A 12,751-nucleotide genomic window follows, 5' to 3' on the forward strand; every position below is an offset into this window, starting at 1 on the left:
TCCCCTCCCCTCCCCTCTCCTCTTTTCTTTTTCTTTCATAATAGCTCTAGTGGCACCCAGAGGCCTCTGTAGCTATGGTGTAAGCAAAGATCTTGCAGCAGCAGACCCTGACCTTCTCCCTATGATGCTGGCGTAGTGATCCTCAGGCACACCGAGTGTAAGAGTCATGGGTCATGGAAGTTATAAAAGGAGGTTCGGGAAGCTAGGGAGTGTGCGACAGGGTGGGCGTTCCTACAGTCAAGGGCAAAGTGATGTCTGAGACAGATGCTGCAGTGGCGGTTTCACACAGCAAGAAATGACAATCAAAAGGAATACCTAAGAAAAACTGTAGGCTTTAAGCAGGGCCAGGCCCAGAGGGTACTCAGGTCACGTCACCATCTGCCCTGGATGGTTGATGCTGAACTAGAAGGTTTAAAATTTTGTTGTGCCAAGTTTTGGGCCTGCTTTCCTTCTACATTTTCACTCTACCCCTTTAGGAATGGAAAAAAGAAAGTTCCATGCCACCGTTTGTTGAAATTATGTAAGATGTTTTTATAGGGGTTTCCAGCTGGGTCACCTTGAGTATCAGAAAAGAATTTGGACTTGGACAGTTGAGTGATGTTGGAACTGTTAAAACATTTGGGCCGATGGGAGATGCTTGAACAACACACATTTCAGTGTGAGATAGAGAGGGAGCTTTGAGGGAAAAGGGCAGAATGCTCCAATTTGGATCTGAACCATTTAGCCAAAGGCTCATGTGTTAAAGCCTGGTCTCTGGTCTGTGGTACTACTGGGAGATGATGAAATCATTAAGAGGTAGAACCCAGTTAGAGGATGCGATTCCACTGAAGGTAGGCCCGTGGCTGGAAGACCGAGATCTCAGCCCTTCCTTCTCTCCCATTGCTTCCTGGCCACTGTGAGGCTAATCTATCCTCCATCAACTGCCTGCCATGATGTCCTAAGATACTGTAGTCTCAAAGTAATACAACCACGTGTCAGTGAGACTTAAACCTCTAAAACTGAAAACCAACATAACTCCTCTTTATAAGTTGTCTACCTCAGGCATCCTGTCACAATGGGAAACTGACTAAACAATAGGCTTAGCTTTTAACCTGCATAACTTAAGAGAAAATTCATGTGATTATATTATTTTAATATATAAAATATTAGCAAGTGGTACTAGTTTATTTTTTCACAGAATAGAGGAAGAAAATCAATTCCTTAAAGCTTTCCTACTTAGCATTTCCTGCACAGAAAATTCTCTAAGAAATCCATTAACTATAATTGATGCAAGAAGAAGCATGGGACCAATGAGTCACTTTCTCTCTGCCCTGTTATTCCTGGAAATGAACAGCCAGCCACATAAACTGTGTACTAAAGATTCCTTTATGTCAACATGAGCATTGATTTCAAGATTGTAACCGACCAATAATTTACAAAGAAAACACTTTATGGCAGAATTTGCTTTTAAATGTTTGTTCATGAGATGGGCTTGCCCAGAGCCCCAGTTAACACAGCTTCTTTGCTTCCAGACACCATTAAAGCATGCTGTCATCGCTGCTACTAATAACTTCCTAAGGCACAGCTAATAATTTTAATTCTTATCATAAGAATTTTTAGTGCTTAATCTCAAAAATCCCTGATGGCTATTCCTGATTGAGCAAGATGGATTTACTCCAAAAAGAATCTTACTTCTAAATAGGGGGTATACATTATAAGCTACTGTAAACGGTTTCTTGTCGCTTTGAGACAGGGCTTTGCTGCACAGCCCTGGATGGCCTGGTACTTTTTAGCAGCCCCACTGCAGTGAATGTTCAGTAGTCCTCTTGCTTCATCCTCAAGAATATTGAGATATGACACTCAGACTGTCAAGGATTTAAATTCCTTGTAAATAATGACATCGTCTCACACCAACCATTCATATGACATCATCACACACCAAACATTTTATAAGAGCAGGCACACTTGTCTATTTGTTTGTCTCTGCCATAGTTAACTGGAAAGCAGCAGCGATCAGACACAGTAATTTTAGAATGACCAGTAGATGAAAATTCAAAGGAGGATTTTAGTGCAAACTTATCCTAAGACTTTCCTATTTGAGGACTGGTTTTATAGTTTGTATTTATTTTCACTAGTTACTGGGAATTCCATTAGATTAATAAACTTTACAGTTATGAAGCTCCAAATCTTTTCTCTGGTATTTGAGATCAATGGCCTTAGGTTTAGTATGCAAATATTCCTAGAAGAACTTAGAGATGTAAGAGAAGATGGATATTTAGGTCCTCTGTGTCCCTGTTCCTTCTCCCATTCACACTATGCTAGATATCAGCTTTTTTTTTTTTTTTTTTTTTTTTTTTTTTTTTTTTTTTTTTTTACTAGACTTCATGCCAACTATTTTATAAAGCTAAGGCTTTCTTTTTATTTTTTTTGTTTTATTTCTTTTTCTTTAATTTAATTTTGTTTGTTTGTTTTCAGAGTTGTTAAGAAACAACAGAAGGTCATGCTCTTGCTTTCTTATTGCTCTTATGTCATGAGGAAATAATTTCCTCTATGGATATTATGAAACACCGCTGTGTGGGGCATTAAGCTAGAAGAAGCCATAGCAGCTGAAACACTAAGACACTCCACATCGGCTTAGTTCTATACACAGTTGAAGTCTGGAACATCTCTCTGTCCCAGTAGCTGCTGATGCCAGTCATCACTCTGGCGAACCCCTTAACTCTCTTCTAAACACACTCTGGGTGAAGACAGGAAGGAATGTAAGGAAGTGTTAGAGAAGTGAGTTATTAGTCTACTGATAATGAATCACCCCATGTCTAGATAGTGGTGTGGAGGTGTCTTCAGTAAAGTGAAGGAAACTCTATTCCAGGTAGCAAAATGGAAGAGTTTAATGCAATGTACTGATTATAAATTTTTTAGATAATGAAAATATTGAGGAGCAACTAGGTACCTCAAAGTTTTGCTAATTGTAAGAATCAGCTAGCTTCTTTTTTTTTATTGGATATTTTCTTTATTTAAATTTCAAATGTTATCCCCTTTCCCAGTCCCCCCCCCCTGAAACTCCCTATCCCCTCATCCCTCCCCCTGGTTCTATGAGGGTGTTCCTCCACCCACCCACCCACTCCCACCTCCCCACCCTCACTTCCTCAGCTAGCTTCTTATGGGAAGAAAGCAGATGGTGCAACGAGAGTCTAGGAGGGGCTCATCAAAACCTGGCTCTAAGCCAGACTCTGGTCACCAGACTATGGTAGAGGATATCATAGGACCGACTCTACACCCACTTAGAGGGAGTGCTCGGGGGGAGGAGAAAGTAGTTACTTATCTATGTCTCTCTTCTAGTTTTCTACGACTGAGCCCCATTCCAGGGCTTAAACGCAGCCAGCTAGGAAGAGAATCTCTGATACGTGGTCTGTGATGTCTGAGCCTAGAATCACACAGCAGAGTTTTTGGTGTTCTGCTGGAAGCTGAAAGATGCTGCTTTAAGCCTGCTATATCTTATTTCTTCATTGGTCATGTATACAGAAGAGCTTTTGACTGCTCCACGAGGAAATGAGAGACTGAGGACAGAGGGGAGGAGACAGAGGGGGATCATGAAATAGCTGCAAAGAAGCTTGCCCCCTTCTTTCCTCTCCTGGGTTAAGCCAGTGCTGGTGCTTACACTATCATGCCGTTAGACTTTGAGGAAAGGGAATGTTCCAGTAAGGCTTTAAAATGAGGATCAAGAAGATGGCATGTCATTTCTTCCTTGTGCAAAAGCTCTTGCTCACCCCCAGAGAAGAGCCAGTGTTTGCACACCACGTCATCAGAGAAGGCATGAACGCACAGTGGGGCTTGTCAGGAAAGCAGCGGCACTTAAAGGAAGATTGCAGTCAAGGGCCCAGCTAAGGGTCAAAGAGGAACTTTTTGCCCCCGGCCTTCATTCTGCTCTGTCACCATGTGGAAGAGAGGAGTGGGGGGGATTGGTGAAGGACATCCCCTCTTGTCACCGTAAGTTCTACACACCAGCTGCTGAGCTGGAGAAAGGAGAGGTGTGAGGGAAAGCAACAAGCTGGGGTTATAGACTTGGGGAGCTTCATCTGGGTACAGAAAATAGATTTGACATTGCACATGGAAAACGGTATCAGGGTAAAATTAAAACCAGTTCATTTCCATCAGCGCCAACATTTACAAGGTTACATAAGCCAACAAATGAAGCAAAAATCTTATTGCTTAGCATCTCCATAATCAAATATAACAGTTAATCTGGGAAAAGTACTATTTCTCTGAACCCAGCATAGCACCATCATCTCCCATTTCTGTATGGCTTGGTCAAGTGTGACTGTGGTGTGGGCTTTTACAATGACTGTTATTGTCTACCCCAATTCCAGTCCTTTCTCATACTCATCACAACAACCAAACTTCCAACGTAAAAGTCACAGTGCTGCTAGGTATCCAGCACTTCTTCGTTCTCTGTACCCTTTGAGCCTCTGTAGAGAAAATGCCCAGGGGAAAGGCTAGGTATGCAAACAGTACCCCATTCCCTATAGATCACAGAATGCTGTGAAGAACATATACAAGTTTTAAAGGACTTTTAAAATGGTGAACCGAACAGAGAAGTTATTTTAACATTTTGCGTGGTGGTGCACGCCTTTAATCCCTGCAATTGGGAGGCAGAGGCAGGCAGATTTCTGAGTTCGAGGCCAGCCTGGTCTACAAAGTGAGTTCCAGGACAGCCAAGGCTATACAGAGAAACCCTGTCTTGAAAAAAAACCAAAAAAAAAAAAATTTTTTTTTTCACAAATAGAAAAATTTTAATCATCCTCTTGGGAATTCTTAGAAGTACTTTAGGTTTATTTATTTTTCTTGTTGTTTGAGACAGGAATTTGAGATAGGGTCTAGGTTGGCCCTCCTTGGACTTGATAGGTATCTGATCCTCCTGCCTCCACCTTCCAATCGCTAGCTGGGGTTTCAGGCATGTGCCATCACCCTTGCCAAGGACGATAGGAGAAGAGGAAGAGAACAGGGTAGAGGGCAAGGGAGGTAAGAGGAGGCGATGGGAATCAAAATGATGGAAGTACAATTGTGTGTACTCATTCTCAAACCCTGTCAGCCTAAAGGAGACACAGCTGAAACCACCACCCCACAACAATATGACATGTGTGAGTGCCAGCTTCAGGTAACAGGGAAAGTCATTGTTCCTTGCAATTGATGTATACTGATAACAATGTCTAACTACGTAAAGGCAAACGTTTTCACCTCTCATTATAAGCTGGCATTTCCAAGTGGAACACATGGAGTGATACTTTATGTTTTTATTTTGGCCAGTGTTATAAATGAACACTAAAGGGATCAATTTTGAATATTTTAATACATTTACTAGCGTAATAAACAAAAGTGGGTGAATTAGAAAGATACTGAAGTTTTCACGTGCCTCAGATTTGGAGCAAATATTATAAGTAACATGCTGGATTATCTCAATTTGAGGTTATTCTTCCACTATAATATTTGTATCTCAATAAACAGATCACCACATGCTTCATAATATTTCTATACTTACAGTTCTCAGAATCCAGGATAGGATCAAAATCACTACTCGTGAGTGAGAATGGGAAACCATTCCTACTTTCTGAAAGCAGTATGAGACAAAACTGCTGAGCCATTCTCAGAGAACTACAATCACTGTAGCGATAGATTTTGCTCATTTTTTTTTTTTTCCTTTAACAGTGTTTGTGGAGAGCCTGCTTATTGACATCTTAGGCTAGGCACAAGGGGACAGGAGGAGTAAAAATGTTCCCAGTCCATGTAAAGTATTGAGAGCAAATATTATCAGTCAGGACCCTAGAATGAAATCAACTATACTCCCAAGGGAAGTACAAGAGAGATAATTGAGGTACTGTTTGCAAAAGCTGTCGAGGTCAAGGTACTAAGGGAGGGCGGTGGGCGTCTTTGAAAGTCGCACCAGGGGGAAGCTTCTCCCAGCTCTGCCCTCAGAGGGAAGTCTGTGGGAGCTGAGTTTTAGAGCAGAGTTTTACTGTGACCAATCTGGAGGGGCCTCTACCTCTTCCTGCCCTCCAGAGTCTATCTCTGTAACGCTGTTCCATAAGCTGAAGTCATCCCTGAGTCAGAAGTCCAGAGAGACCTCCGACACCATCTCCGCAGAGCAGCCTTCCTGAATGAGAAAGACGGGAGCTGGACAGTCGGGCGCGAGCACAAAAGCCTGTGTCTCTCCTGCTTGCCTCTAAAAATAATGTTGGCTTTTAAAAAAATGATTGGGTAGACGGCTGTGTTATTTGCCATCTTGCTTTTCCCTTGCCAGGATGACTTCATTGTTAAAGGTACATGCATTTGTGCTCTAAGCTCTAACATTCAAATAATTCAAACACATAAAATTTATTTCCATAGTGAAGGCCTTACCAAAGTTCTCTTGCTCCTCAAAAAGATTTAACATTTCCCAAGCATTTTATCTTTCTTTCTATTTGTAAGGGTTTTTTTTTATAATCATATTTCCATCCATATATGTTACAACCTTGACATATCAAGTTCAGATTTATCATCTATATACCTAATCTTATTAATCAATTATCCTATCCTTTTGTCAACCATCTATCATCTATTGACCATCTGTCTTTCATCTCTCTACCTTGTTTATTATGTTTCTGTTATCTGTGTCTATTTATCTACCCATTACCTATTAATCAGTCTGTCATCTCACATCTATCTATGTATCTATTTGTCTTTTATATATCATAGTTCTGTTTTTCTTTTTTATATTTTGGAAACTATATTGCTCTGCACTATCTCCATTAAACATACTTTCCTCATCATATAATAGCAAGAAAGACTGTACCTCTCAGCCAGTTCCCACTGTTAGCATTTTAACATTTAACATGTTAAACATCCTTTAACATTCTTTTCTATGTTCATGTTTTTCACAGACTTAGATTTATCAAGCCTTTTATACTGCATTTAGGCCCACAGTTAACTGGTGTTTTAATGTAGGAGCTTTTCGTTTGTTTCAGGTAAGCATCATAGCTTACCAAAGCATCAGCTTGACCAAAACTCAATGATGCGAGACCTTTACTTTCCTGCTTTTATTCAGCTTCCAGCTGCCCTACAATCAAAACTTTAAACGTCTGCTTGCTGCTCAGTATGAGAAGAACATCATGCTTGTAATATTGCTGTAGACAAAGAAAATTCTTTCCTTCAGTATATTGAATCAAACACCTACGTGTCTGTGGGGTCTTCTCTCTTGCACACCTACAAAGGCAAAGCTCCTCCCACTTCCTAGCAGCACTGACAGTGTCACTGGCAACTCCTGCATAATGTAGTCCAATTATGTGTTAGGAATTCAACTCTGGTTTCCTGGGTGACTTAGTATGCTTACTCACGCAGCTGCAGCCCCATCGAGCTTTTCATCTAGGTACATCTTCATGAAGGAGAAGCCACCTTTTCATATCAAGCATATATTAAGAGATGAAATGTATAGTGATAACCACACTGGGGCCCTTGAGCTCAGCAGCAGTACACAGCGCTTTGAAGCCAGGGTCTCGTAATGGATACTTCCTGGATTCTATTTTCTGAACACATCTGCTTCCGGTTAAGTTCTGCAGACTCGGAATTCCTTGTATTCTCTTGTCATCTCTTGTGAGATGGGACTCTAACTTCGTGACTCTTACAGAAGTCTTTGTAAGTCAGTGACTGCTTTTCCTCTGGAGCTTGTGGAACAAGGTATACCCTTAAATGTTGGTGAAACTGGGGTTCTGTGTTCCTTCCACTGACCTACAGAAGATAAATATCTTCAAGTGAAGCACATCTACCACAAATGACCTGATGGGACCTGAGCCAGGAAGTCCCACTCTTTCCAAGTACCGATTGCTTAACTTGGCTATGTCCAGTACTGCTTGTGCGATTTTCATGTGAAGAGTGGAACTAGTGGTAAAGATTGAGATTAAATCGCCTTCCCCTAAGTGTACATTTTCTCCTCTTGTGCCGTGTTTGTATTTGGCTGCTTTGGGGGGTAAAGTACCAAGGAGTTATATTCTTTAAATTCTACATCTTACATGGTTTTACTATTTTACCGAAGCCAAATAATTTTTCTGACCTCTGTTCTCTCAATAGGCAAAAAGACACGAGCAGATCCCTCTCTTCCTGCTCTCTCTCTCTCTCTCTCTCTCTCTCTCTCTCTCTCTCTCTCTCTCTCTCTCTCTCTCTCTCTCTCTCTCTCACTTTCTTTCCCTTCCCCTTTCTCTCCTCCTTTACCACTTCCTCAGTTCCAGGGCTTGAACCTAAGCCCAGACTCTTGTGCTTACTAAATAAGCACTTTACCACCAAGCTACATCTCCAACCCCAAAACATGGTAGTAGTGCTCTATACCTTATAGGAATACCATGAAATATTTTTGTGGGAAAGTACTTTTTGAATTAGAAAGATTCATACAAATATATACTGTTATTAATATTTTGAGACAAGTCTTTGCTTCGTAGTTCAGGCTGGTCTAGATCTTCCTTAGCCTCTGAGTGCTGGGATTTCAGGTGTGTATGCCATATCTGGTTGTATAATATTTTCATATTCTTCCCAATCATTAGTTACCCGAGAGCATAATTGTCAGCTCCTATTCTTATTCTCTTCTTATATCTTTGTGCCATTTTCTTGGCTTTTTTTTTTTCAGTCTCTCTTTTCAGAATGTAATGTTTAGCTTGCTAATATGTGGTGCTTGCTCGTACACACACACACACGCACACACACACACACACACATCATGTGTCAGTGGAAGGAATGTATCATGTTTTTACTTAACTATGGATACAGAGCTGACCCTTCATGTGTGTTTTTCCTCCTGTAGGTCTACCCTGCCACCAGCAAAGCTGCACCAAACACCAGACATCCCCAGAGGAGCCCTTTCCCACCTCTATAATGAAGAAGAGTAGGAGTGTGATGGCAGTGACCGCAGATGATGTAAGTAGTGGCAGGGACTGGCAGGGATGGCTGCCACCTTCCTGCACTCTGTTCAATAAGTAAACCTCTCCAGGGGTCCACGCCAAGGCCTAGAAGGGTGTCTCATGCCATCCTTTCTGTGAACTTATGTTCTGATGACAAAAACATCACTAGTACCTGATCCAGCATTCTGTGAGATGGACGGCAGGAATAATTCTCTTCTTGCTACGGATTCATCTTTCCACGGTGTTTCAGCCTCCACCATGAATGGCTTTCCCATACTTTTAGCCACCTGCAGCAAACTCCTGAAAATCACTTCCTGTGTCAGAATCATTAGCACTAAGAAGGTTGTGACGCACACACTAGGCTCACAGGTGCTTGCTCCTTAGGCCAGCTTATGAGCCTCACCGTAGTGTTTAATCAGAGTTGAAGTGTTTCAGGTCGCATCACAGAACTGTTAATCACACTGTCTCAAAAAGATGCCAGAATGTCCATCACGGCTGTTCCTTTACATTAAGCCTTTGCCCTAAGTCAGATATAGTTTGTTATGTTTTGATTTATCTTAACTCATCAACTTTTTATTCAGTGATTTAAATATCTACCCAATGCCACATAAACCCTATGTACAATGTGTATCAAACACAGGTCTAGGTTCTGGATGAAAATTCAGCAATAAATAGCACAAGTTTTTGTCCACTGTGGCCTTGCTTTCCTGGGGGAAAGTGGAAATAAGTTAATAAATTAGAAAACAATCCCATCTGTGCTAAGGGCTATGTAGAAATTGATTGGAACAGCAAAGAGTGATTGTGTGTGAGGGCAGAGAATTTATGGAAGGACCATGAAAGGAGAAGACATAGAAGACAAGTGAGCAGTGTGGGGGTGAGCTGTAAAGATTTGGGGGAATAAGTTTTAGTAAGGGGAATAGCAAATGAAAAGACCTTTACTTCAGGCAAGACGCTCTGCTTGGGGCTGTGGGAAGGCAGGTATGAATAACTGTAGTTATGTCTCCATTCACTCAACATGCGCTAGATCTTTATTAGGCGACAGTAACACAGGAGTCTTAAATGCACACAAGTGTATATGTTCACTGCTTTGTATGTGAAACGTGACTTAAGATGCAATTATATGCAATTTACTGAACCTGTGATTAATTATGACTACAGAGATTAAAGGGGAGGAGGGAGCCACAGGTCACAGGAGGGGGGAATATGGCTAAAGACTAAGAAGAACCTGGAAATGTGTGTATAAGTGAAAAAAGAGGGAAGTGTAATAACTCCATTTACACACAGATATAAATTATGTAAGACGTATGTGCACATCTCTCTTTCTCCATGTGTCTGTACCTGTGTCTGTGTCTATGTGTTTGTGTATCTGTCTGTTTGTCTGTGTGTCTGTGTGTCTGTCTATCTCACACATACGCGTGCACGCATGCACGCATGCACTCACACATGCACGCATGCACACACACATTTATACATGTATGTAATAGAACCAAAAGGCAGACATCTACATTGAAACCCCACTTACAGAGTCATGCTAACTTACAAACAAATTAAAATGTACTGTTTTGAAGTCATTTCTTGAATTAAAACATGTTTCAGAAGCCCTTTCTGAGTGTGAAACACATTGCCATAAAGAATGTAATGAAACAGCTTTTCAGAAACTAAATTAAATTCTGAAAACACTATTACTTTCACAACAGTCATAATTACTTCCAGAGCTATTTATCATTACCCCAAATTCTGCATTTATACTTATAGTTTGTAGACTGCTCTTTTACCCAACCTACTAACAACCTCAAAATTGAATTTGGTCGTTTCTCAATTGATGAACTTGTTATTTGGCCTGATTTTCCTATTTTTAGCCATCATAATTCTGACCAGCTTCACGCTACTCATTGACCAACTAACTTTTGGGGGAAGAAACATTAATCTTAATGCTATTTCTGATAATCACAATTTTATATTACTGTTCAAAATTCATACTTTTCCTAAATTTACCTTATGCATGAATAATACTTGAAAAAAATAGCCACTTTTAGATTCCCCTCATATTCCTGTTTAAATGTCATTATTCTTGCTAATGCAATTGCTAAAGTGAAAAAAACTAAGGTAGACACCTAAATTGTCAGATCAGAGGGCAGGGACCAATCTGTATCTTTGTCGCATTTCAAAATCAAGTCAGAGCTGCTGACACCTGACTACTAATGTTTCACTTTTCTAAAGGAGGGAAAAATCTGCACTTAATCAGAAAGCCCTGGTGTCTGGCAGTATAACTGAATGCTGCCTTCATTTCTTTACTTTCAACAGTGATTCTTAACAGTTTGAGGTTTTTGTCTTCTAGAAAACTGTGATTTTTCTTTACATGCATATTTGATGCTGGACATATAATTTTCCAGCCTTCAGTTTGTTCTTACATATTTATTCTTCATTAAGATTTTGTATTTCCTGTGTCTCTTCAGGAATTTTTAAGTATTTTAAAGAAAGACGCACACAAACCAAGTGTTTTTCTCTGTCTCTAAGCGTGCTCTCTCTCTCTCTCTCTCTCTCTCTCTCTCTCTCTCTCTCTCTCTCTCTCTCGCACGCACACACACACACACACACACACACACACACACACACCACCCACAAGATACAGTAAGTACTAGACCTACAATGTATGCAACCACTTATTAGGCATTAAATCTGACCCTTGCATATTCTAAAGTCTTTCACACTCTGGAAGATTGTAGACTGTGTCAATTTCCTATCGTGGTATTCCTAGATGGTATTTCAAAATTATTTTCAAATATAAGAAAATACAGTTCTTATTTCTAAGTACAGGGGTTGGAGTTCCTGAAAATTGTCCTGTCTTTTCTTGCCCAGATTTCTGTCGTCAGAATATGGTTTTACCCATTGGCTTTGATGCCAAGAGCCTGAAATCTCAAACCCTCAAGAGGCTGGGGCAGGATGGCAAGTTCAAGGCCAGCCTGGATTTGCACTGAGTTCAAGAGCAGCTTGGGTAGCTCAGTGAAACCTTACCTCAAGATAAAATATAAGAGACTGAAGAGACTGGAGCTACGGCTGTTAGTTAAGAATGATTGCTCCTCTTCCAGACAGGACTCAAATTTGGTTCCGAGCACCCCTATCAGGCCACTCACAGCCACCTGTAACTCCAGCTCCAGGGGCTCCTATGTCCTCTTCTGTAATTATTCTGGTGTGAGCGGTATTTTCAGAGCAACAAAATAATCATTGGCTGAGCAGCCTGGTCTGGATGATGGGCCAGCACCTTCTGCCTTGGACTGCTAAAACTAGTGCATCAGGCAGACACCCATTTGGGATGTCCACTCCCAGCTGTGCTGGGAACCATCACACAGAGATATCACATGGGAAGCATGAGTGTCTTTTCTGTGCTGTCATAATGCTTTTATCCTGACACTTGAATTCCATTCATGTTGGTATTAGGCATGGACTTGAATAGGGCTCTTGAGGATTTCATAATGTCCATCTCTTCTATCTCATAGTTCTTGAATATTTCAGTAATAACAAAACAGCAACGTTACCAGTCATGAGGTTTGTATATGTGAACAGGGACAACCAGCCGACTCTCATTACCAACATTCTGATATCTTAACACAGGCAATTTTTTTGCTTTAAAAATCACTAATTTCGTATTTATTTATAGTTTATTAGCATGTACCAAAATGATAAATTGATTGCTAAAATATCTTATCAATTTATCAAATTTCATTTTTAACAAATTGAGAGAGAGAGAGCGAGAGAGACAGAGACACAGAGAGAGACAGGGAGAGAGAGAGACAGAGAGAGACAGAGACAGAGACGGGGAGAGAGAGAGAGAGAGAGAGAGAGAGAGAGAGAGA

At 40.8% G+C, this 12,751-nt stretch overlaps 1 protein-coding gene across 1 annotated transcript in view; it reads left to right on the forward strand.

Moving 5' to 3' along the window:
* The window catches only part of Pde4b (phosphodiesterase 4B), a 524,127-nt gene that overhangs the window by 86,646 nt on the left and 424,730 nt on the right, over positions 1–12,751 (forward strand). The window contains exon 2 of the mRNA XM_021199490.2: positions 8,801–8,913. Within this exon, the coding sequence (XP_021055149.1) occupies positions 8,872–8,913 (42 nt within the window). The 5' untranslated portion in view covers positions 8,801–8,871. The remainder of the gene's footprint in view (positions 1–8,800; positions 8,914–12,751) is intronic.

This window comes from Mus pahari, chromosome 6 (assembly GCF_900095145.1).
Source record: "Mus pahari chromosome 6, PAHARI_EIJ_v1.1, whole genome shotgun sequence".
Classification (NCBI taxonomy): domain Eukaryota; kingdom Metazoa; phylum Chordata; class Mammalia; order Rodentia; family Muridae; genus Mus; species Mus pahari.